This window comes from Peromyscus leucopus, chromosome 1 (assembly GCF_004664715.2).
Source record: "Peromyscus leucopus breed LL Stock chromosome 1, UCI_PerLeu_2.1, whole genome shotgun sequence".
Classification (NCBI taxonomy): Eukaryota; Metazoa; Chordata; class Mammalia; order Rodentia; family Cricetidae; genus Peromyscus; species Peromyscus leucopus.
The window spans coordinates 96,839,052-96,861,300 of record NC_051063.1 but is presented as its reverse complement, the minus strand read 5'-3'; the positions used below and the strand labels follow the sequence as shown (position 1 = coordinate 96,861,300).

Below are 22,249 nucleotides of genomic sequence, written 5' to 3'. Positions count from 1 at the left end.
TTTCTGATGATACCTATCCCCTGAGCATAGGAGCCTGTGCTATCCAAACCCATATCTGCAGCTCAGTCTCATAAGCACTGCTTCCCCGCCACTCGGGGCTTTCCGACTCTTTCTCTGACCTCCATGCTAACTTAGAAGATGTGACTTTTTTCTTTCATTTCTCCTTCTTCTGGCAATTTCAGAGTATTTTAGCTTGCTGGTCCTGTTGACCTCAGGGAGGAGTTACAAAATGATAAACTCTTCCTCTGCCCTGAAACTTGTAGGAACTGACCATGTACAATGTCATAATAAAATCAGATGTCAATGCAGAAAAATTCATTCACTCAATCACAGTGGTTAGTAGGCTTCTTAAATAGACAATATTTGACTTGGATTGGAAGAAAAGGCTGTGGTTTAAGAGCCAAAGATGAATGAGGAGAGGGGAGAGTAGTGCAAGTCAGAGCAGCAATGTATTAAAGAGTGAGGACAGAACATGACAGGCTTGGTGGACATCAGGATGGTCCCCCATAGAGGGAAGGTTGTGGAGACTGGTAGAACTGGAGTGTTACTCTATGACATTTGTATTTACAGGGACAGCTTCTCCATTCAGAGGCACATCATCTGTGTGTAAATACCAGATCCATCTTTAACAAACTATCCTACCTTCCAAATTTAAGCTACTGCACTCTTACCTCAAGCGTGAGCACAATACTATTACTCTCAGGTGGCATTCAAGAAGGTATAACCCAATTACACCAAGTATATGATATTCTTTGAATATGAGCAGCTCTTTCCCATGATGAGGATCTTTACTGTTTTTTTTTAAATATCTGACATACCTTCCCCCAGACCTTTAAAAGAAGAGCAGCTAACCATATTCCATCACAACACTGAAAGGAATTCATGATTCCACAGTAGAAGGTAGTATATTCTTCTATCACTTTGTGTTATTTAAATGGATTGTATCTTTCTCTATCATAGGCAGGGCAACTCATCTAAATGTCATTCCATGGCATCTTTCTCACCAAACACAGGTCTGACAAGTCATACATATTAAACCATTGATAGAATCAATGCACCGAGTTTTGATAGTTTTGGATGTACCCTGTGCCTTGGTTTCAATTTCTGTGATATAGGAATTGAAATATCACATACAATTGTTGGGGAAGTTGAATGAGGAAATTCTGTCTGGCATACAGTCTGACTACCTCATTTCTAGGGATAAGAAAATTCTGGTTATTGGGGTGCCTCATTTATATCTTATTTCTGAAAATTCAAGATATAACAAAGATACTATTTAGTTAAAATAATTTCCTTTTATACTATTTCTTTCCTTTTTTCTTTTCATAAAGTTGCCCAAGCTGACCATGAATTCTCAGGCTGAAGAAATTCCCCTGTCTTAGATTTCTGAGTAATGGGGATTACAGTTACATGTCAGTATGTTCCACTTAAAGGTGTATTGTCATTTGTGATCTTTAAACTTTGTGGATTTTTTCAGAAGACCACCCAGTGAACCCCTTTCTTTTCCTAACCCCATGTTCCACAACCATGTCTTCACATTGCCTTTCTTTTCTCCCCTAAAAATTGCCTGTAATTAAACCCCATGTTGTATTCTAGTTACTTTTATATAGTCACTTCATATAGTGTGACTATTTCAATAACTAATGAGAACAGGGGAAAGTGGCCTGAAGAACATGAGTTAATTCTTACCACATCTACATTTTAAAGCAACCTTCTTCACAAGAACATTAGTCATAAAATATATTGGAAGCTTTCTTTAAAACTCAAAAAATGGACCAGGACTTCATGATCATATTACAAATATGCCACCAGAAAGAAACTAATGCTTTATAACCCATTAATATACCTGTTTCAGAGATAGTTATCCAAAGCCTCCCAGCCTCATTTTATTGCTATAGAGAAGAATCTTGTGTTTATTTCAACATGGTAAGTTTATTTACCAGATCTACTCATTGGTACAGCTTCATCCACACAGCTGCTGTGTTCTTGCAGCACAGGGAATACAAGGTGATTTTGAGAGAATGTCTGTAAGTCTGCAGATAATTTTCCTGCTGTGCCTGCATGGCACTGCATGGCAATTGGGCCCGAAACCTGGTGAGGGAAGTTGGGATGAACACAGCACACACCAGTCAAGTTGCAAGCATCAGAGCTCGCTTTATTCTTTCTTCCCTATCTTATATATCCTTTCAGGAGGAAACAAACAAAATTGTTTATCAAGCGCTCAGGGTCAAGGAACGGTCAGCATGCCCCAGGAAGCCACAGCTGCCAAACCACAAGATATACCAAACAGCAAAACATCCGCAGAACAGCCAGACCTCAGCGCACTCAGAACAGGGGAGGTGGGGGCAATCTTAGAGGGGTCAGAGCCATTCTGATCCCAACATTTTCCTACACCTCATTTGATTGTACAGTCAATACTGCAAAGCCCTGTTTGGACCAATATGGACTAGATCATACACACACATTTTACAGATGTTACTGTTGCACTTGGTGGGTGAGAAAAGAACATGAGCACCCTTTAAGGACTTTCTTCTCTTGTGAAGTTTTCTCTGACAAGGAGAAAAAAGGTAAGGTGAGGTAGAGTAGAGGGGACTGTGAAAAATGTTTGAAATTATACATAATTTACAAATTCATCATTTAGAATCTCTCTTCCTGTTATATTTGCTTCTGACATTGAATTCAGCCACAGGTATTTAAGTCACCCTTTAGAGGCTCTCTCATTAGTACTTTTTTGACCACTGAACAGGGACCCTTGTTTGAAGGCCATCTGATATCAGAGCACTTTGGCATTCACCTCAGTCTTGATCTAAAGCACATATTAACCTCTGGGGCAAAATGCTACCACCAGGAGATTGGGCAATCACACCACAGTGACCACATTCCTTCTGTGGGGATTTTCCAGCTTCCCAGAACTGCAGAATCTACTCTTCATTGTGATTCTCCTCTCCCATATGACCATCCTCCTAGCAAATGCATCCATCATGGTGGCCATCAAGCTCAAGCACAACCTTCACACTCCCATGTACTTTTCCCTCTTTGCTCTGTCCTTTTAAGAAACTTGCGTCGGGCAGTGGTGGCGCACGCCTTTAATCCCAGCACTCGGGAGGCAGAGGCAGGCGGATCTCTGTGAGTTCGAGGCCAGCCTGGACTACCAAGTGAGTTCCAGGAAAAGGCGCAAAGCTACACAGAGAAACCCTGCTTCGACAAACAAAACAAAACAATAAAAAAGAAAAGAAAAGAAAAGAAACCTGCACCACTATGGTGATCCTACCACGAATGTTAGTGGACTTGCTATCAGAGAGCAAGGCTATATCTCTCCCTGAGTGTGCCACACAGATGTTTTTCATTTTTGGATTGGCTGCCAACAACTGTTTCATCTTGTCTGCCATGTCCTATGACCATTACACTGCCATCCACAATCCCCTGCCTTATCCCATTTTTATGACTAGAAAGATCTGCCTTCAGCTCATCATGGCCTCTGCTGTGCTTGGCTTCTCAGTTTCTCTGTGCATTGTCATCATAATATTCAACTTGTCCTTTTGAAACTCCAACGTCATTCAGCACTTTTTTTGTGACATTGCACCTGTGCTTGCCCTTGCCTGTAACTGCACTTTTCTTCAGAAAATGATTCTCCTTGCATCCACCATCTTTGTGTTGGTGGGCCGCTTTATTTTGATCATGGTTTCTTATGTCTTCATCGTGACAGTAGTTGTAAAGATGCCCTTTGCCAAGGGAAGGTATAAGACCTTTTCAACTTGCTCCTCCCATTTCACTGTAGTGTTCATACATTATGGGTTTGCTTGCTTTGTCTATCTGAGGCCCAAGAATGGTGACACATTCAGGGATGACACACTGCTAGCAGTGACATACACCGTTCTGATGCCTCTACTCAACCCTATCATTTACAGTCTAAGGGACAAAGACATGTAGACAGCTCTGAGGGAAATACTGGGTCATGTAATTAAGGGCTCCCCTCAAATGGTAAATAAAAGAGCTCAGAACATCTGAAAAGTCAATATGACTTTGTTAAATAAATGTGGAAAGGTGGAGTACTTTCAACAAAAATCACGACAGTGCATAAAACAATTGAAGTGTTGTTCAGTTGCATGATGGGTTTTATTCTCATACTTTTCTCACTACAAAACTAGTAATTAACCCTGAAAACGAACATATAAGTAACATTACACAGACTGAGCAATTTTGATTTATATATGTAGGAATATTTATGTATGTAAAAACAATTTATTTTTTAAAAAAGAGGCTATGCACTTGAAAGAGAGCAAGGAAGAGTATATGGAAGGGTTCAGAGGAAGGATGGGGTAGGGGAAATGACATAATTATATTATAATTGCAAAATAAAAGAAACAATTAAAAACTAGATGGGATTTTAAAATATCAGGATACTACTGTGTATTTAAATGTACATATATAGAGAGACAGCATATAGTAGGCATAACAAAACTTGTTTCAAAAAATCATTTCATAACATTTGCCTTTGTACAAGAAAAAAATGTTATAATGAACAGTAAAAAATAGAGAAAGAGAAATAGACAGAGACAGAGACAGAAAGAAAGGAAGTAGGAATAAAGTTACAATGGAAACAACATAGCACACCCACATGTTTAGAGTTGACCTGGAGAAATGACCACGATGAAGAAAAATAGCAAAGAATTTTAAAAATAGGGGAAGCGGGTTGTAAATTTTAAAAAATATAAAAAACTGATGAGAGGGGCTTAAAATGCCAAGCATTAATTGTTGTTTACTACATAAAGTAGACAACTAAACATATCTTGATATATGCAGAGTTCCATAACAGTAATAATTATTGCTGTATTATTATAACTTGACAGATTTCAAGGTGTCTTCTTACTATAGAAGTGTAGAAGGGTGAGAGTTGTTGCAAAGGATTTCAATTTACACAACCAGTTGATCAGCAGATGGTAGGCACTCATAGAGGCATGCACAAGTCAAATCCTTACACCCTATGGATATACTCTGATGGTGGCCTTTCTCAGGGCCTCCTTTACATCTCTGTTCCTCAGACTGTAGATGAGGGGGTTAAGCATGGGGATCACCACTGTGTAGAACACAGACACTATTTTGTTTTGTTCAGTAGAGTAATTGGACTTAGGCATCACATAAATGAAGGTGATGGTCCCATAGTAGACAGTGACTGCAGTGAGGTGGGATGTGCAGGTGGAGAAGGCCTTTTGGTGGCCGTCAGTGGAGTGCATCTTCAGGATGGTGATGAGGATGTAGGTGTAGGAAATAGCTATGACAAACACTGTGATCACAATAATAGATCCAGCAGAGATAGAGGGGATAATTCCAATAATGGAAACATCTGAGCAAGACAGTTTCAACACAGCAGGGAAGTCACAGAAAAAGTGATCTATCTGATTTGATCCACAGAAGGACAAACTCAACAGACAACTAGTAAACATCCATGAATTCACACATCCACCTATGTAGGAAACCCCAACTAAGAGGAAACAGATCCTGGGGGACATATTAGTGGCGTAGAGCAGGGGTGAGCAGATGGCCACATAGCGGTCATAAGCCATGACAGCTAAGAGGAAGCACTCAGCTGTCCCAAATGTCACTGCAATGCAGAATTGGGCTTCACAGGCAGCCACAGAGAGTACCGTTCCATATCCAAGGAATCCTGTAAGCATTATAGGTGTGATAGTTGTGGAAAACCCAATGTCCACAAAAGCCAGATGGCTAAGGAACAGATACATGGGAGTTTGGAGCTGGGGGCAGATTCTTATTAAAGTGATAATGCTGAAATTGCCTACTAAAGTAACAGCATATATTCCTAGAAATATCATAAAGAGGATGACACGTAGTGTGGAATTCTCTGTTAACCCCAAAAGAATGAATTCTGTCACGGTGGTGTGGTTTTGAGCCTCCATCTCCAGTGTGAAATGTCCCTGTTGAAGGAAATAAGAAATTCATTTCTTTAGGTTTTTTTTAAAATACTTACTATAATTTTCTTGTATTATTCCACAGATTCAATAGTAATCCCTTCCTTTAACCAAGTTATAAATATCTGTGGTTTGCAGAATTGGGGATTTTGTTCCTACCTCTTTGAATAAAATGGGACTAGTTAAGCCTCACCCTGCTATTTCAGTTTTCTTCTTCTTTTTATGTAATACTTATACAAAGCATCCTCAAACCTTGACTTCAGAGATCCTTCCCTCAAGGTCGAGGTCCATAATTTCAATGATTTCTTGAGAGTTTCCTCATGTGCCAATCAATTAGAAATCCTATAAACACTTCAAAGTTTGTCATTCCACACTCTTCTTCAACCCCTCCACCAATATTTTTATATGTATTTATTTTCACACATATGATTATTGTGCTTGCATGCATGTTGATATACTAGATGCTTACCTTGTGTCCATGGAGATCAGAAGAGGGAACTGAATTTCCTGGAAATAGAGTTATGGACAGTTGTGAGCCATCATGTGGGTGCTGGGCATTAAATTAAATTCAGGTCCACTGCAAGAACAGCTGGTGCTCTTAACCCATCTCTCCAAGCCCCCCACCCTGGTCAGCTCATTCATTCACAATCTCATGTCTGCAACTTGTCAGACCTCCCAGCCATCTTCCTCATATTGCACTCCATCTAGTTAAATCCTATTGCTTTTGTCTATAATTTATTTCCATTTTTTCTTTCTTCAGCTCTTTTTTCCATCCTCTATGTACCCACTTGCCTTAAGATTCTGGTCATTTTTATTCTGCATTCTGTCTGCTTATTTACCTTCACATTCATTTCTTCTTGCACTTTACAGTAATACAACGTAATGACCTCTTTCTAATAAAAAGCAGATAATGCCAAAATCTAATTCTTCTGATGCTTTTTTTTCAGATTTTCATGGTGATCTATAAGCTCATTGGCACAACACTCAGTATCCTATCTGACCTCTCCCTGCAGTTCACTGTTTCTCAGTATCTTCTCATGCAGTTCTCACACTAATGCAGATGCCTGTCATTATCCTAGGTGCTTAGCCTCAGCCTTCAAGATTATTTCCTTTACAAAGCCTTCTAGGTCTCATAAGGATGGATCTGATTCACTTTATTTGGAGACATATGCTTCTACAGATGTCTGAAATTCCACTGTATACATTGCACCATGGTTTATGATTTGCTTACCTTTCTTTCTCCTTAATTAAAACATATTACCATTAATAACTTTTCCCTTTGTCTTAAAAATACCCAGTGTTTAGGCAGAAAATATGCTAAAATTTTTGGATGAGTATATATATATATATATATATATATATATATATATATATATATATGTGTGTGTGTGTGTGTGTGTGTGTGTGTGTGTATAAGGGAGAGAGAGAGAGAGAGATCTTTTTCAGACAAGGTCTTACTATACATAGACTAGCCCTAGCTCATCTCAAACTTGTGATAATATGATAATCCTGCTTCAACATGAGATTACAGGCATGCATTCTGCCTTGTTTACATATATTTAAATAATCCCATGCTTAGTTATTTTCTTAAGGCAACAATTTGAAAACAGTGTATTTTGTGCTTCATGGTAAGTTCACCATTAAGATTTACAATAGTGAAAATACTAAGCAAATTGTTCCCTATTGCTCATTGATGGGTTGTGTTGTTAGTTGCATTTTGACTGAAGGTGTTAATATTTTTCATCTCTCCAAGCATGGTATAATATTCTCATAAGCATAATCATCTCCTTACAATATTATCATTTCTGAAGGAGTTAAACAATTATAAGATATAATGCCTTCAGTATTAAATGTCCTCTAAATGTATTATTAATTCTTTTAAGTTTTTTCAATTTCCTCAGAATAAATAAACATATAATCCATCTGTTGGTGCATCTAATCACCTGACTTGGTGAATGGGGAGGTTCAGTGAATCAACAGCCAAGGACCTACAACTTATTCACGATTGTCCACTGTCTCTTCTTTACTGGGTCTTCCTGTTTAAGTTACCAATATAACAGGTAGATTATTTCCTTTGATGTTAGCCCTATCATTAGGTGTTTTTCTTTTAACCTTATCAATTGTTCACCCTATGTTTAATGGTACGAATCTTCAACTTTCTGTATAAAACCATTGAGATGTTTGAAGCTGTCACACCTCTGTTGCTTTCCATTTTCTAAAAGAAAGCACCCACAGTTCCTTTTTCTATCATACCTGCAGCATGGTTCCCAGCTCCATGGAAGTCTTCTTCAGACTGAACATACTCAGGGCTGAAGAACAGACCAAGCACCCAGCCTTCCTGCTCTTTGCCTTTTGACTCAAGCAGAGTTCAAAGTGGCAACCTTGATCTCATTCTGACTCACACTAGTCATTCTGCACTTACTGCAGTTTTAGGTGGAAGCAGAGAAGGCAGAAACACAGGTCATCTATATTAAATTACACATGACACTTAAACTCTTTGGTACTCAACATATTTTTTAACTTGAACAATTGGAGAATTGACCCTAAAGTGCAGATTTGTTGTGAGATTAAAGGAAGTGATATCTGTGAAATACCAGAGGACCTGGTCACATATAGGGGTTAAGCATCTCTTTATTTAATAAAATGAAATGAAGTTTGGATAGTTTTACAATGATTTAGTGTTTTGATGACTGGAGTTCTGCTTTCAAAATGTCAGGTAGCTTTACCATAAATTGAAAAACAAGACAAGAGGTGCAGTACTTATGTGTCCTCAGTTCTGAATTCTGTTCTTTAAATGTATAATACATAGACTAATTTTTTGCTTCTCTTTTCCTCTCCATTGGACACTTAATATCTAGAATTCTCCACAGGATTTCATGTTTATCAGCCTAGATCGGGGATGCTGACCACTCAAATATCTTCTCCCTCAGAGGATCAGTCACTGTGGAGGGGAAATAGAGGGAATAGGGCAGTAAACCTTACCTAGTTGAAATCAGGCTGTTGCTTCTGATTTCCTCTCCTTGTCTCAGTTCCTGAAGTCCAGTAACAATAATGGTTGCCACACACCATCGATGCAGTACCCACATGCCTTAGGAATACTGCTCTATGCATGCCAGAAATCCACTGCACAGTGCCTCTTGGTGAGGTCATGGCTACCACAGATGTCAAGAGCTCAAAAGTGCTTCATAATTTTCAATTTATAGTTGTTTTTTAATAATCCATCCTAATAAAGTCCATCAATCTTTCATTTACCACTTAGAGTTAATATTGACACTAAAGTCACTGAAAATCCAAGAGGATTTTATGAAGTAGATGTATTTTATTTTTAGAGAGAGTTGGGTTCTGGACACTGCAATGTGAACCATTAATGCAATCCCTGGTCAAGTATCATAGCCACACACATGCAGAAAATATAAGGTTGAGTGTCTTTGTGTGCATTTCAAGAGAGGGGAAGAAAGGTTGTAATCGAACGAGGTAAACCTTCAGGGATTATTGCTGATTGCCTCTTAAGAGAAAGGTCTATGTGTTTCTTGGAAAGAAATAGCTTGTGGAACCAGGTGATTCATTAAGTCCTGGCTTATTCTCCCCAGGTGACACCCACATGCCATAGCATCCAGTGGAATTCTTTTGTTACTTGTTTACAGAAAGAGATAGCACGTGGCCTCCCAGAACAATATTTGACCTTGAAAGTAATAATTTGTCTGGTTAGTTTGGGGTATTGTGATAATATTACTCTCCATTTACAATAAGCTTTGAATCAAATTTAAAAGGAGTCTTGAGGTAGCAGGCTAGAATAGTAGTAAATTAAATTGGTACTTGGGTTCATTGCCCATTTTCCTGGAGAAATAGAAAAATCATTCTAGAGCTTTGTAGATATAAAACTGACATTTAGAAAAAGGTGTTTGAACTTCTTCCTCACTGTTGCTTAGTAGAAAAACTTAAGAATCTCCCCTGAGACATCTGAGTATCCATGGTTCATTAAGTCATGAATCAATAAAGCCTTTTGCACTCAGAAAAGATGATGACCCCAGTTTTACCCCTCACTTAAGATTTCTTCCCCTACCCAGAATCTTTTCTGACTCTGTAATTTAAGGATTTTTAAAAATCACTTCTTTAGGGAAAACATTGACATTTTTGTAGGAGTTACACTGAATCTGAAGTGTGCTCTACAGAATATGGCTATTTTAACAGTTTGAATTCGTCCAGCTCATGTATAGCAATGCCTGTTGCTGCATCAGTTATTAATCTCACATTCTTTCATTAATGCCTTACAGTTTTCAGTACAGAGACTGTTTACATCCTTCGCTGATTCTGTGATAGTTTTTTATGTCTGGAAATGTGGAAGTCACAAAACTAAAGTTTCATGATCCCATGGAGTCAAAATGCACCTCTGATGTTCCCATAGACTCTTAGAGGTGTTTATCAAAAGATAAGTGCCATTGTGGGAGAGTGCATGTTAGTGCATGATAGTCAGTGCCAGGAGTCTCTGAATCCACACTCCTCTGTAAAAACTATTCTGTTTCTCCAAGACTCACTCTTCTCATCTGTGAACAAGGCTCCCTTTTCTGATTTATAATGCCCTAACTCATAGATTATTGGGAAATTAAATGTAGAAGCCACATGATTTTAGAGACCAACTCCTTAGATATGAATGACCTCAATTATTCTTCATGAGTATATGGGCAGTCTACTTTCTGTGTTTCCCCAGGAAATTTTCCACAAAACAAAACAATAGTGCTACTTGCTTAGGTTATTGTGAGAAATAGGTAAATTCATATATGCAACTAAAATTTATCTTGACAGACAGAGGGCACAAATTATTGTTTGCTACATAAATAACACAAGGCAAAAATTTTGACATCATGCAGAAGTTGTATAGTAGCAATGGTTATTCCTATCACATTACTGACTTCAAGTGGCCCCACAAATGATATACGAGTGTATAAAGGTAAGAGTTTGTGCAGAGAAACAGGATTTAATATTAAACAATCAGTTAAGCACCATGTGATAGATACTAAGTGTGACATGGCTAAAGGTATTAATCCATTTCTTAAATTTGAAGTTCTATGAATATACTCTGACAGTTGCCTTCCTCAGAGCATCCTTCACATCTCTGTTCCTCAGACTATAGATGAGGGGGTTAAGCATAGGGATCACCACTGTGTAGAATACAGACAGCACCTTGTTCTGTTCAGTAGAGTAACTGGACTTGGGCATTACATAAATGAAGGTGATGGTCCCATAGTAGAGAGTGACTGCAGTGAGGTGGGATGTGCAGGTGGAGAAGGCCTTTTGGCGGCCGTCAGTGGAGTGCATCTTCAGGATGGTGATGAGGATGTAGATGTAGGAGACAGCAATGATAAGCACTGTCACCACAATAATGGAGCCAGAAGAGATAGAGGGGATGATTCCAATAACAGAGACATCTGAACAGGACAGTTTCAGCAAAGGAGAGAAGTCACAGAAAAAGTGATCTATCTGATTTGGTCCACAGAAGGACAGATTTAACAAACAGCCAGTAAATGTCCAACCATTCACGCAGCCACCAACATAGGAAGCTCCCAGCAGTAGAAAACAGAGTCTGGGGGACATGAGCATGGAGTAGAGGAGAGGTGAACAGATTGCTACATAGCGATCATAGGCCATGGCAGCCAGTAGGAAGCACTCAGCTGATCCAAATGACACTGTAATACAGAGCTGGGCTTCACAGGCAGCTATGGGTAGGGCCAGCCCATGTCCCAGGAGTTCCATCAGCATTATAACTGAGACTGAAGTTGAATATACAATGTCTACAAAAGCCAGATGGCTGAGGAATAGGTACATGGGTGTGTGCAACTGGGAAGAAATTCTTATCAACATGATGATGCTGATATTTCCTACTATAGTGACAATGTACATTCCTAGAAATATTAAAAAAAAGACTATGCACAGTGTAGGATCCTCTGTTAGTCCCAAAATGATTAGCTCTGTCACAATGGTGTGGTTTCCAGCCTTGTTCTTTTGTGTGAATTGTTCCTGTTGAGGAAAATGAAAAAAAAAATGTTTTTAAAATGTCCTGATTTTTCACACTGCTGATTTTTTTTTTATTTTCCTCATATTTATTCTTGGTTATCTTCTCTGCCTCACATGTAAATACTGCCTTCTTTGGAATTCTTGTTTTGTATTTTTCTTTGAATAAGATGAAAATGATGAACCTCATTTTCTGTCATTCATTATTTTTGCATGTACTATTCCTTAAATGTCACTACTCAACACTTGACTGTTAGGATCTCTCTTCAAAGGTCCAGGTTCTTAATTTCAATACCTATTTATTTTCATGATGCTCATTGTTTATTTGAAATCTCATCAATACCACTCACAATGGGTTCCCATACCAAAATAATCCTTTTCTTCAACCACTCCATCTATATTTCATATCTGAGTGCTGATACTATCCAGCATCTTCTCTCTGCAACTTGGGAAGCTTCCTTGCCTTTTTCTTATTGTACCACATATAATAAAAAGTAATTATAGACCATTTATTTCCCAATTTTATTACTTTGTTAACTGAAAAAGATGGCTATCACCTCAAAGGTCATAGAACTAGTTTTTTCTCTAGTCAATTGAGTGATCATGGCTCAGGAACATGGAGTCAGTTTGCCACAACTACCATTATCCTATGTGATAACAGTTTTTATAAGGCTTTTGTAGTTACAGGACAAAAGAAAGCCATAACTCAAGTTACTTTACAACTATATTTGTGGAATTATCAGGTAAGTAGATTATAGCAATAGTGGGGAAATCTTTTGTAGTTACAGGACAAAAGAAAGCCATAACTCAAGTTACTTTACAACTATATTTGTGGAATTATCAGGTAAGTAGATTATAGCAATAGTGGGGAAATCTCTGTTATAGGTCTCATATCCTGTCAGATTACACCCTTAGCTTTGGTGTTGGTAGAGGCTGGAAGCCTAAGAATACATTCCAAAAGACTTCATATAATAGTCACAAGTTGAGCAATGAATGATTATTTATAAATGGGTATAGGATAGCCCAAGAATATTAAATGTAAACTTTTTTTCCAGTTCACCTCCTCATCTCTTGTTTGTTACCTCTGCTGTCAAGGGTCTGATCATTTTTCTTTTGTATTTTGTTACATTTGCCTCACTTCTTTCATTATTTTTCTTTTATGTTTCACAATAATATAAAATGGTGACCTCTTATTCATTAAATTCTTTGAGTAACTTCTCAAATCTTCATGATATAACATAACCTCATAAAACAATGCACATCACATATATCCTTGAATATGATCTTGTCTCTCAGGGTGTTTTTGCCCACTACTGACATCAAACCAGCTGTTTTTCATTTTCAGGTGATTTATCCTCATCTTACAACATTATTTTCTCTTCAAAGCCTACTCTGACTCCTAGGATAGATCTTTTTTTTGTTCTGTAGATGTCTCCACTCCCAGTGAGGACACTGGCCTTTTGTTGATGGTCTTTTGGTCCCTCCTTCTTTCTCTTCTTCCCTATACACACTTAAGTTCCTGACCTCTAGCCTGGCATTTATTCTTGTCACCATAGGTCAGGGGCTCTCACCACTCTAATATCCTCTCTCATTACTGGATCAGTCACTTGAGATGGTAAATATAGAATATAAGACTAGGAACATAATCCAATCCTAGTATGAGGCTTTTTCTCCAGATTTCTTTTTTCATATTCTCAGCTCTCAAGGTTAGCAGTGGTTCTGGCTGTGTTAGACCCATATTTTCTTGGGTACCCAGGTCCAACTAGTATAACTATATCGGGGAAACCACGGGCTTTTTTTGCTCACCTTCTTATACCAATGAAAATCCATCTTGAATAAACCCATGACTATTGCACTTACCATTTAGAAATAGAGTTTTGATACTGAATTCCAGTAGGGACTTTAGGAAGATGTGTTCCATTTACTTTTATAAATAGTTGGAGGATGAATACAATGTGAACTATTGAATAATCTCACTGGCCAACGATACACATGCAGTGGGGATTATGATGGATGTCTGACCATGATGGGAGAGAAAAAAGGCTCCCAGCAATCATGGTGAACCCTTGGGGATATTCCTGCCTGTCCCTTTGAGAAGTGGGTCTCTAGAATTTTTTTTTTGTACAGAAATGATTTCTGGAACCAGGTGACTCATTAAGGCCTGGCTGGCTCTCTCTAGGGGGGCATCTACATGCTATGGTGTTCTTTGGAATTCTTCTTCATTGTTTACCGAAAGCCAGTGAAATGATTTGTGTTCTCCCAGAAGAATACAGTACATTCATAAAAAATTACTTATTTTATTAGTTGATGCTAGCTAGTGTGGGGATGTAAGAGAACTTATCAGTTAAACTTTAAATCAAATTGAAAATCTCTGTTCAAAATGAAAGGTAAAATAGTATATAATGAATATTGTTCATTTTCCTGAAGAAATGTTAAGATGATGATAGAATTCTGTATATAAGATTCACTATTTTTTAGGTATCTTGAGCCTATTTCTTCTTGAGCCTATTTTGCAACAATATAGGAAGGCCTTCTGTGGCAGCTGAGTATCCACATTACATGGCAGGCAATAAGCTGAGTGCATTAAATATTTAACTCAATCCATCTAAATACTCTGTATTCCTTTGTGTTTTAAGAATTTAATGTAGGCATACATCATTTCTACAAATCTTTGACAAATACCAGAATGCAGAGCATCTAAAAGTGATTTATTGTGTTGCACATAGCTATCATTGTCTATCCTCTTATTCTACACCATGCACTTTTTTTATATCTCTTCTAGGATCATTTGTTCACATGTACATTCTTCAACACAAAGCCATCAAAGTATTTTTCTTTTCCTACAGATCAAATTAAGGCCTCACTGTGGATCTTGAAATGACCCTGTAAGGCACCTCCAACTTCTGTCAAGTACAATATAAGACCTACTGCCTGCGTGAGTAAAGGTACTTGTAACCATAGAGGCAGACCTAAAGACTTTAGTTTCATCTCAATAATTCACTAAAACTATGAGATGATACATTTTAAGCATCTCCCACCATACATTGTCAGTTCTGATTGTCCAAAGACTTCTCAGTCTTCCATTTAGGAGCATTCCCATGGACCCTAAGGAAATGTAACAGACTCATTATCTCTGCGGAGTACAACCTCCGTGTGTGTGTGTGTGTGTGTGTGTGTGTGTGTGTGTGTGTGTGTGTGTATGCATACATGCATATAGCATGTATATTAAAGTAAGCATGCATTCTTATTCACTCATGTTGTCCTCCAGCATTTGCAGGTTTCAGGTCTTATGTTTGGGACTTTGAATCATTTTAACTTGATTTTTGTACAGGGTGAAAATTGGGTTACTTTCTTCTTTTGTGGAAACCCAATTCATCCAGCATGATTTGTTGAAAGAAGATTGCTTTTGTCAGTTTATTTTTTGAGGCTTTTGTCAAAATTGAATGGTAATAGCTGTGCACATTTGTTTCTGTGTTCTCCATTTTATCACATTGGTCTATAAGTCTGTTTCTGTGCCAGCACAATACTGGTACTATGACCCTGTCATATAATTTAAAATCAAGTACAGTGATACCACCCAGATTTCTCTTTCTGCTCAGGATTATGTAGGCTTTTGTTCATCTTCTTAATCTTTAGCATTGTTTTTCCTATATCTGAAAAATATCTTGGGAAATTATGCTGACTCTGTAGATTACTTTTAGCAACAAAAGCTAATTTTGCAGTATTAATTCTTTTGATCTTCAAGTGTCTTCTTTTAATTATGTCAGTGTTTTAACATTTCATTACGTAGGTCTTTGAATACTTTAATTAGGTTTGTTTTGGAGTGTTTTTCCTTATTTTTCCTAAGTTCTTTATCCATTAGCTCATGATTGATATATAGAAAGGCTACTGAATTTTCAATGTTGATTTTTGTATCTTAGCTCATTTCTGAGGCTATGTATTTAAAATATACATATGTTGGAGTAGGTGATTCAAACATTTTATAAGAAGTTTGAATCAAGTTAATTTTCTATCCTTTTAAATATTTTCTCAGTTCCTAATCATGAACACTTTTAAAGACCTTTACTTTAGTGTTTCTTTTTATTTATTTTTTTCTAACCTTAAGGGTTAACCTCTAATTATTGGTACAGTTGTGAGAACAATTACTATAAGGTCTATAAACTTCCAAAAGTATAGCATTAGTCTAGATAATATTTCCTGAATATCCTTAGCAGTTAATAGGTATGGTTTGGAAAATTATTCAAGAAATTTTCCCCAAAGTGCTAGAGAATGGGTTGGGAAATAGCTCAGTGGATGGATTCCTTGTGGGGAAAGTAGAGGGATATGAATTGGAAGTTGCAGCCCCTGTGTCAGGTCAGGTTCAGCTGTGCACATGGATATCCCCAGCACTTGTTAGGGTGAACTAAGACAGGAGGATCCCAGGGCCAGAAACCTCAGCTAAACAAGAGCTTCAGGTTTAGTGGCTGTACAAAAACAGACATGAAGAGCCATGGATTAGAATAGAGGACCCAGTTATAAATCTATACAGCTCAGCATAACTTTTAATAAAGATATTAAAAGTATATATTTTAGAAAAGACAGGCTCTTTAACAAGTGGTGCTGGCCTAATTGGATTTCCACATAATGAAGAATGAAGCTAGATCGATATCTCTTACCCCCACTAAAGTTAATTCATAATGGATCAAAAACCTTAATGTAAATCTGAAACTTCATATGGTGATATTTTATTTGTAATGAAATGTGATTTTATTTGTACATTAATAAATAAAGTGCCTGGGGATTAGAGCTAATAGTAAGCAATAGCAGAAGCTGGGCAGTAGTGGCACACACCTTTAATCTGATCACATGACAGGTAGATCTCTGTGTGTTCAAGGATACAGCCAGCATGGAGACACATGCCTTTAATCTCAATACCAACCATAGAGACCTAGAGGTCTGTATAGACAGGCAGTGACAAGGAGGTCATGTGGTTGAATTTACAACCAGTATGAAGGCAGAACAGAAAGTCAAGAAAAAGACAGACACACAGGAAGTAGGCCTCTTTCTGAGGGGAAGGACAACAGCAGCAGGAAGGGTAAGAAGGCGGTTTTAAGTCTCGGCTCTTAGCTACTGCTCTGACCTCTTGGGCTTTTAACTCTGTATTTGGCTCTGTGTTTCTAATTTAATAAGACTATTACATCTACATCTTCAAAATGGTTAGAAGACATAAGTAAAACATTTTAAGATATAGGGATAGGATATAAGGGCAATCTGTGCTGTAACATCTGTCACTCCAGAGCTCACCAAGGTTGATTCTACTGATCTGTCTAGCTAACAGGTGTTGCCTTCCTCCATCACCAGTCCATGTTCATGCTTCCAAAGCTGTTCAGTGAGAGGATGACCTCCCCAATAGAGCATTCTTTAGTCAAGGATACATGTGTAGCTGCATTTCCCTGCTAGAACCTTCAAAAGCAAGTCCTCAAGATAAAGACATAGGAATCTCAATAACTGACCAATAGGATTAAGGGAAATCTAAAGCTTCTGCTTAGCAGAGGAATTGACATCAGAGCCAAGAGATAGCCCACATAACTAAAAAAAAATCAATAGTGTGGTGACTGCATGTTAGAGAGTGAATTTTATCCAGAATTTATAGAGAACTGTAAATTTTAAATAATAAAAGTAAAATGTATTACCAGACAGTGGAAGTGTATCCTTTTAATCCCAGTACTCAGGAAGCAGAGGCAGAGAGATCTCTGTAAACTCAAGGCCAGCCTGTTCTACAGAGATAGCTTCAGGACAGCCAAGAAAACACAAAGAAATCCTGTCTCAAAAGGCAATAAATTGTGGGAGCCCACAACTGACTCAATTTCCCAGTTTGAATCTGAAGTCTATTCTGAGTCAATAGAGTTCAAGCTTGCTTGCTCCAGGGCTGTGAGAAAATCCTGATTAGTCCCCAGAGTCTCCTTGAAGGGCTGTGAAAATGTCCTGATTAACCCATGGGAAGGAACATACTATCTAGCTAGACACAGGCTGCTCATGCCAGCCAGAGGTACATCATATTACCTACCAACTCCCTTGGGTATACACTCAAAGCCTTTATATTAATATAATGGGGGCCTTTGGAGTCCAGTCCCAAGATCCCTTTCAGAGTTCAGGTCAGATGATGCACTGTAGTGAAGGTAATTTAGGATATTTCTAATCTGAGGGTTTACAGAAAAAAAGCTCACATGTGTGTGCTGTTCCAGTCATGTCTCTCCTATTATTCTAATTTTCTTGTCCTAATTGTATATCTGTCTTAGCTCCGATTCTCTGTTCTAATCCTCCTTCTTCTCTTCATCTATCCTAAAAATTCTATTTTTTTAAGGAGGCTTGAAGCAACAAAAAATTTACAAGAGTTACCTCTCATTGGTCAAAAGCACATCCCTAAGGTAAGCAACAAGGAGCTGAGCCACTACCTTGGCAACACAAGGTTTCAAGGTTTAAAGAGTAAGACTGATCAGAGCCCAGTGGTGTAGTGCCTGGTTAGATAAACTTGAGACATAGGTCCTTTATAGGCTAGACTTGGCAAGTAAGAGTTGGTATGTGTAGCGTGAATCTTAAAAAGTTCTTATTAATAAAAACAAACCTGAGGCCAATTATTGGGGTGAATACTGGAAGATCAGAGAAACAGAACAAGCCACAGTTACCTACCTCACCAATTCCTTAGCTGATCCTGTTTCCTCAGACCGGAAGCTTCAGAGTCCTCATCCAGAATGAAACTCAGCTGAACTTTGCTGCTCAAAGCCTAAAAGCTTAACCAGCCAAATGCTTCTAGTTTCTGGTCCTCATGCCTTATATACCTTTCTGCTTTCTACCACCACTCCCTGGGATTAAAGGCTTGTTCTCTGGGATTAAAGGTATGAGTCACCATGCTTGGCTGTATCCTTGAACACATGGATTTCTGCCTCTGGAATGCTACGATTAAAGGCATGTGCTACCACTGCCTATCCTCTACATTCAATATTGTGGCTATTCTGTCTCTGACCCAGATAAGTTTATTAGCGTGCACAATATTTTGGGGAACACAATACCACCACAGGCATGACTTTTTTAGGTTGTTTGTGTTAATAACCTTGGTTAGACACCTGCACTATCACTCTAGCTTGTCATAAGTCTTCTGAAGGACTTTGAACCAAACAAGGTGAAACACCTGCAATTTTGCTCATGAATAAAATCTGTGAAAGTTCTGCCTGTAATCTCTTCCAAGGACACTTCATTTGGAGTGTTTGCCCTGTCAGTAAGCCAAGGATGGAGAACAGACCTCTAAGTGTCTAACAGTCACATAGATTAAACAGGTCTAGTTATGAAGCATATTTTAGTATGTTTCTATTAATCAAAAATTATACAGCTAAATCATCTTTCTGACCATCCACAAATATGTGTCTGTCAGGGACAAGGACAGAATCTCTAGTTAGTGGAAAAATACAGACCCCCCAATAAGACAGGGAACTAGATCAGCTTACAGTCAGGTTGCCTAGCAACAGGACATTGAGTCAGAGCCCTTGACCCTGTCACCCTGTAAACATCCTATACAAACATCCCGTTAGCTTGCCCCCACCTTATGCAGATGACAGCTTCTTGCTCCCCCCACCCTGCGGAACTATATAAAACTTTCTGGAAGAGAAATAAAGGACACCTTGATCAGAATCTAGACTTGGTGTCTTTTCCTTTGTATCTCCTGTCCCTACATTCCCTCTTTAGGGTGGTCGAGAACCCGTTGAAGCCCTGCAGGCAGGGCATGTGTCCATAAGATTAAGATATAATTGTGAGATTACATGTACAATTACATGAAAATGCATGATAAATGGGGTGATGTCATGGCTGTTCTGCACAAGTCAAATTGCAGATAACAGCAACCAGTTTTTCAGAGCCCATGGCCCTGCAAGCCCTGCAGGCCCTGCCAGACAGGGTTCTTCCATCAGATAAAATTTCATCCGATGGACTAGCATCTGAATTATCAATTACTATAAGCTGTAATTGTGTCACGGCTCATAGTAGCTCATGACAACTACAATTGCTCTTGACATTAACATACTGGAAAGACACTTGGATATCCATGTTAATGCTGTACTAATCCCAATAGTGAGGCCATAGTGTGGTGATATTTTATTTGTGCTGAAATGTGATGACATTTTATTTGTATGTTAATAAATAAAGTTTGCCTGGAGATCAGAGAAAATAGCAAGCCATTAACACAAAAGTCAGGCAGTGATAGCACACACCCTTAATCTGATCACTTGGCAGACAGGGTCTCTGTGTATTCAAGGTCATACTAGGGAAGAAAGTCAAACATGGCGACATGTGCCTTTAATCCCAGTACCAATCATAGGGATCTCGAGGTCTGTACAGACAGGCAGTGACAAGGAAGTGAAGTAGCTAGGTTAAGAGCCAATGAGAGAGCAGAAAAGCAAGGCAATAAAGGCACAGGTTAACAGGAAGTAGCTCCCGTTTTGGAAGCTACAGAGCTGATAAGGTAAGGTGGTTGTTGGCTCTCACTATTTCCCTGGTTTCTAAGGCTTTCACCCTTATATTTGTCTCCATGTTCTTTATTTAATAAAACCACTTTAGAAATTCATCTACACAGGAGAACTAACCAAGATGTTTATCAGTGTTAGGATCCTGCCCTTATTTCTGCACATGCACAGCTCAGGGTCTTGCATCTTACAACATCAAGGGGTACTGGTGACTACATACACATGGCATGGTCATGCAATCTGCACCTTAAAAACTCCACCCTCTCTCTTTGCTCTCTCTCTGCTCCCTGCTCTGCTCTGCTCCTGTTATCTTTCTCTCTCTCCAGGCCTGGCTCTTCTCTCTCCTATCCCCTCCCTCCTTCCAAGAAAGCTCTCTGTAACTCTGGTAATTGTGGCTGTGGCTCATGACTTCTCAACTGGTAAGCAGCACCACCAGCAGTGCTGATTATCATCCTTTCAATTAGCAGTTGAACATGACAAAGAGAAATTGGAATATAATATAATATAATTAATATAATGTAATATAATATAATATAAACAGTGGAACCTTGTTCAGCCATTAAGAAACTTTAACATCCACAAGAAATGGATAGAACTAGAATTCATTAAGAAAAATTTTATATTTTCACTCTCATATAGGACCTAGATTTAAAATTCTCAGCATGTGTAATGAATCTAGAAAGGGGATCATGGAAAGAGAAGATGAAAGAGGAAATGTAGTTCATGGCCCAGGCTGGCTGAAGACTCCACAGGTCCTCCCTGTGGAGGCCCTACCATACTGCAAGGGTAGGGTGGGTAGACACCATTAGGAGGAGCAAATATATGGTGGAGAAATGAGAGAGAAAGAGAGGCAGACCTGTTCATGTGCTATGGAAAGAGACAGACCTGGAAAAGTAAATGTGGTGAGGAACAGACTGATGAGGGTGGCCTGTTTGCCACCCAGGACCACAATGACATCTGAGCTCAGGCTGCTGTCAAGGGCCATGTCTGGGTCTATGGTCTTACCTCAGCTGAAGTCTGTGTTGACATCCATGGCTCATGTTGCCACCAAAGTCCACACAAATGCCCAGCGTCTGAGCTTCCACTTGTGGCCATGTTGGTGTCCAAGGGCCATGCTGCTGAGGCCCCTCTGAGTTGAGTGGCCTAGACTGTCACTAGGAGCCATGACAACATCTATTCCTGACCTGCTGCCAAGGATCTTGTCTAGATCAGTGACCCTACACCAGCCAGGGTCTGTGTTGATATCTGTAGCTTCAGTTACCACAAGTGGATGCCTGTGGTATGGACAGGTACCTGAGTCCATATTGGTGCCCAAGAACCATGTTGCTGCCTGGCCGATTTGGGTGGGCTGTGCTGCCACCTAGGGCCATGGTGATATCCATGACTGAGCTGCTGCTGAGGGCCATGTCTGGGTCTATGTCCCTATCATATCCAGGGTCTATGTTGATCTCCATAGCTTCAATTACCACTGAAGGCTGTGGAGATGCCCAGGGTCTGGTCAGCCACCTGAGACCATGTTGGTGTCCTAGGGCCATGCTGCCACTAGAGCCATACTGATCTGGGTGCCAGTGCTGCTACTGGGGCTGTGGTAACATCCAGATCCAAGCTGCTGCCAAATCAATGCCTGTATCTTGGATCCTGATACAGCTAGGGTCTGTGTTGATCTCTGTGGCCCATGTTACCATAGGGGTCCATAGGAACCATGCATGTTGAAATCTGAGAGCTGTGCTGAGCTGGTACCTCCTTTTCCTGGCCCTGGGAGAGCTGGGCCTGGCCCTCACTGGCCAGTGCAGCAAAAGAGCTGGCCCTGCCCCTCATGAG

The 22,249-nt window shown here is 39.2% G+C and overlaps 2 protein-coding genes and 1 pseudogene across 2 annotated transcripts; 1 reads left to right on the top strand and 2 right to left on the bottom strand.

The window, feature by feature from the left end:
• The first annotated feature begins 2,071 nt into the window (after window positions 1-2,071).
• LOC114710236 lies at window positions 2,072-4,008 on the top strand (annotated as a pseudogene).
• Window positions 4,009-4,982: 974 nt separating this feature from the next.
• Window positions 4,983-5,915, bottom strand: LOC114710257 (olfactory receptor 477-like). The gene has a single exon (XM_028894360.1). The coding sequence runs from the start codon at window positions 5,913-5,915 to the stop codon at window positions 4,983-4,985; it is 933 nt and encodes a 310-aa protein (XP_028750193.1).
• Window positions 5,916-10,991: 5,076 nt separating this feature from the next.
• On the bottom strand, window positions 10,992-21,413 carry LOC114710271 (olfactory receptor 473-like). The gene is made up of 2 exons (XM_028894375.1): window positions 21,285-21,413; window positions 10,992-11,942 (listed from the first exon to the last, which is right to left on the bottom strand). Exons 1-2 carry the CDS (start codon window positions 21,411-21,413, stop codon window positions 10,992-10,994), a joined length of 1,080 nt encoding a protein of 359 aa, XP_028750208.1.
• Window positions 21,414-22,249: the final 836 nt, after the last annotated feature.

Coding starts and splice junctions, on each gene's coding strand:
- LOC114710257 (XM_028894360.1), bottom strand. CDS start 5,915: ATGGAGGCTCAAAACCACACCACCGTGACAGAATTCATTCTTTTGGGG.
- LOC114710271 (XM_028894375.1), bottom strand. CDS start 21,413: ATGGCCCTTGACAGCAGCCTGAGCTCAGATGTCATTGTGGTCCTGGGT. Junction 11,943..21,284: donor TTTCCATAGCACATGAACAG/GTCTGCCTCTCT, acceptor TTTCCTCAACAG/GAACAATTCACACAAAAGAA.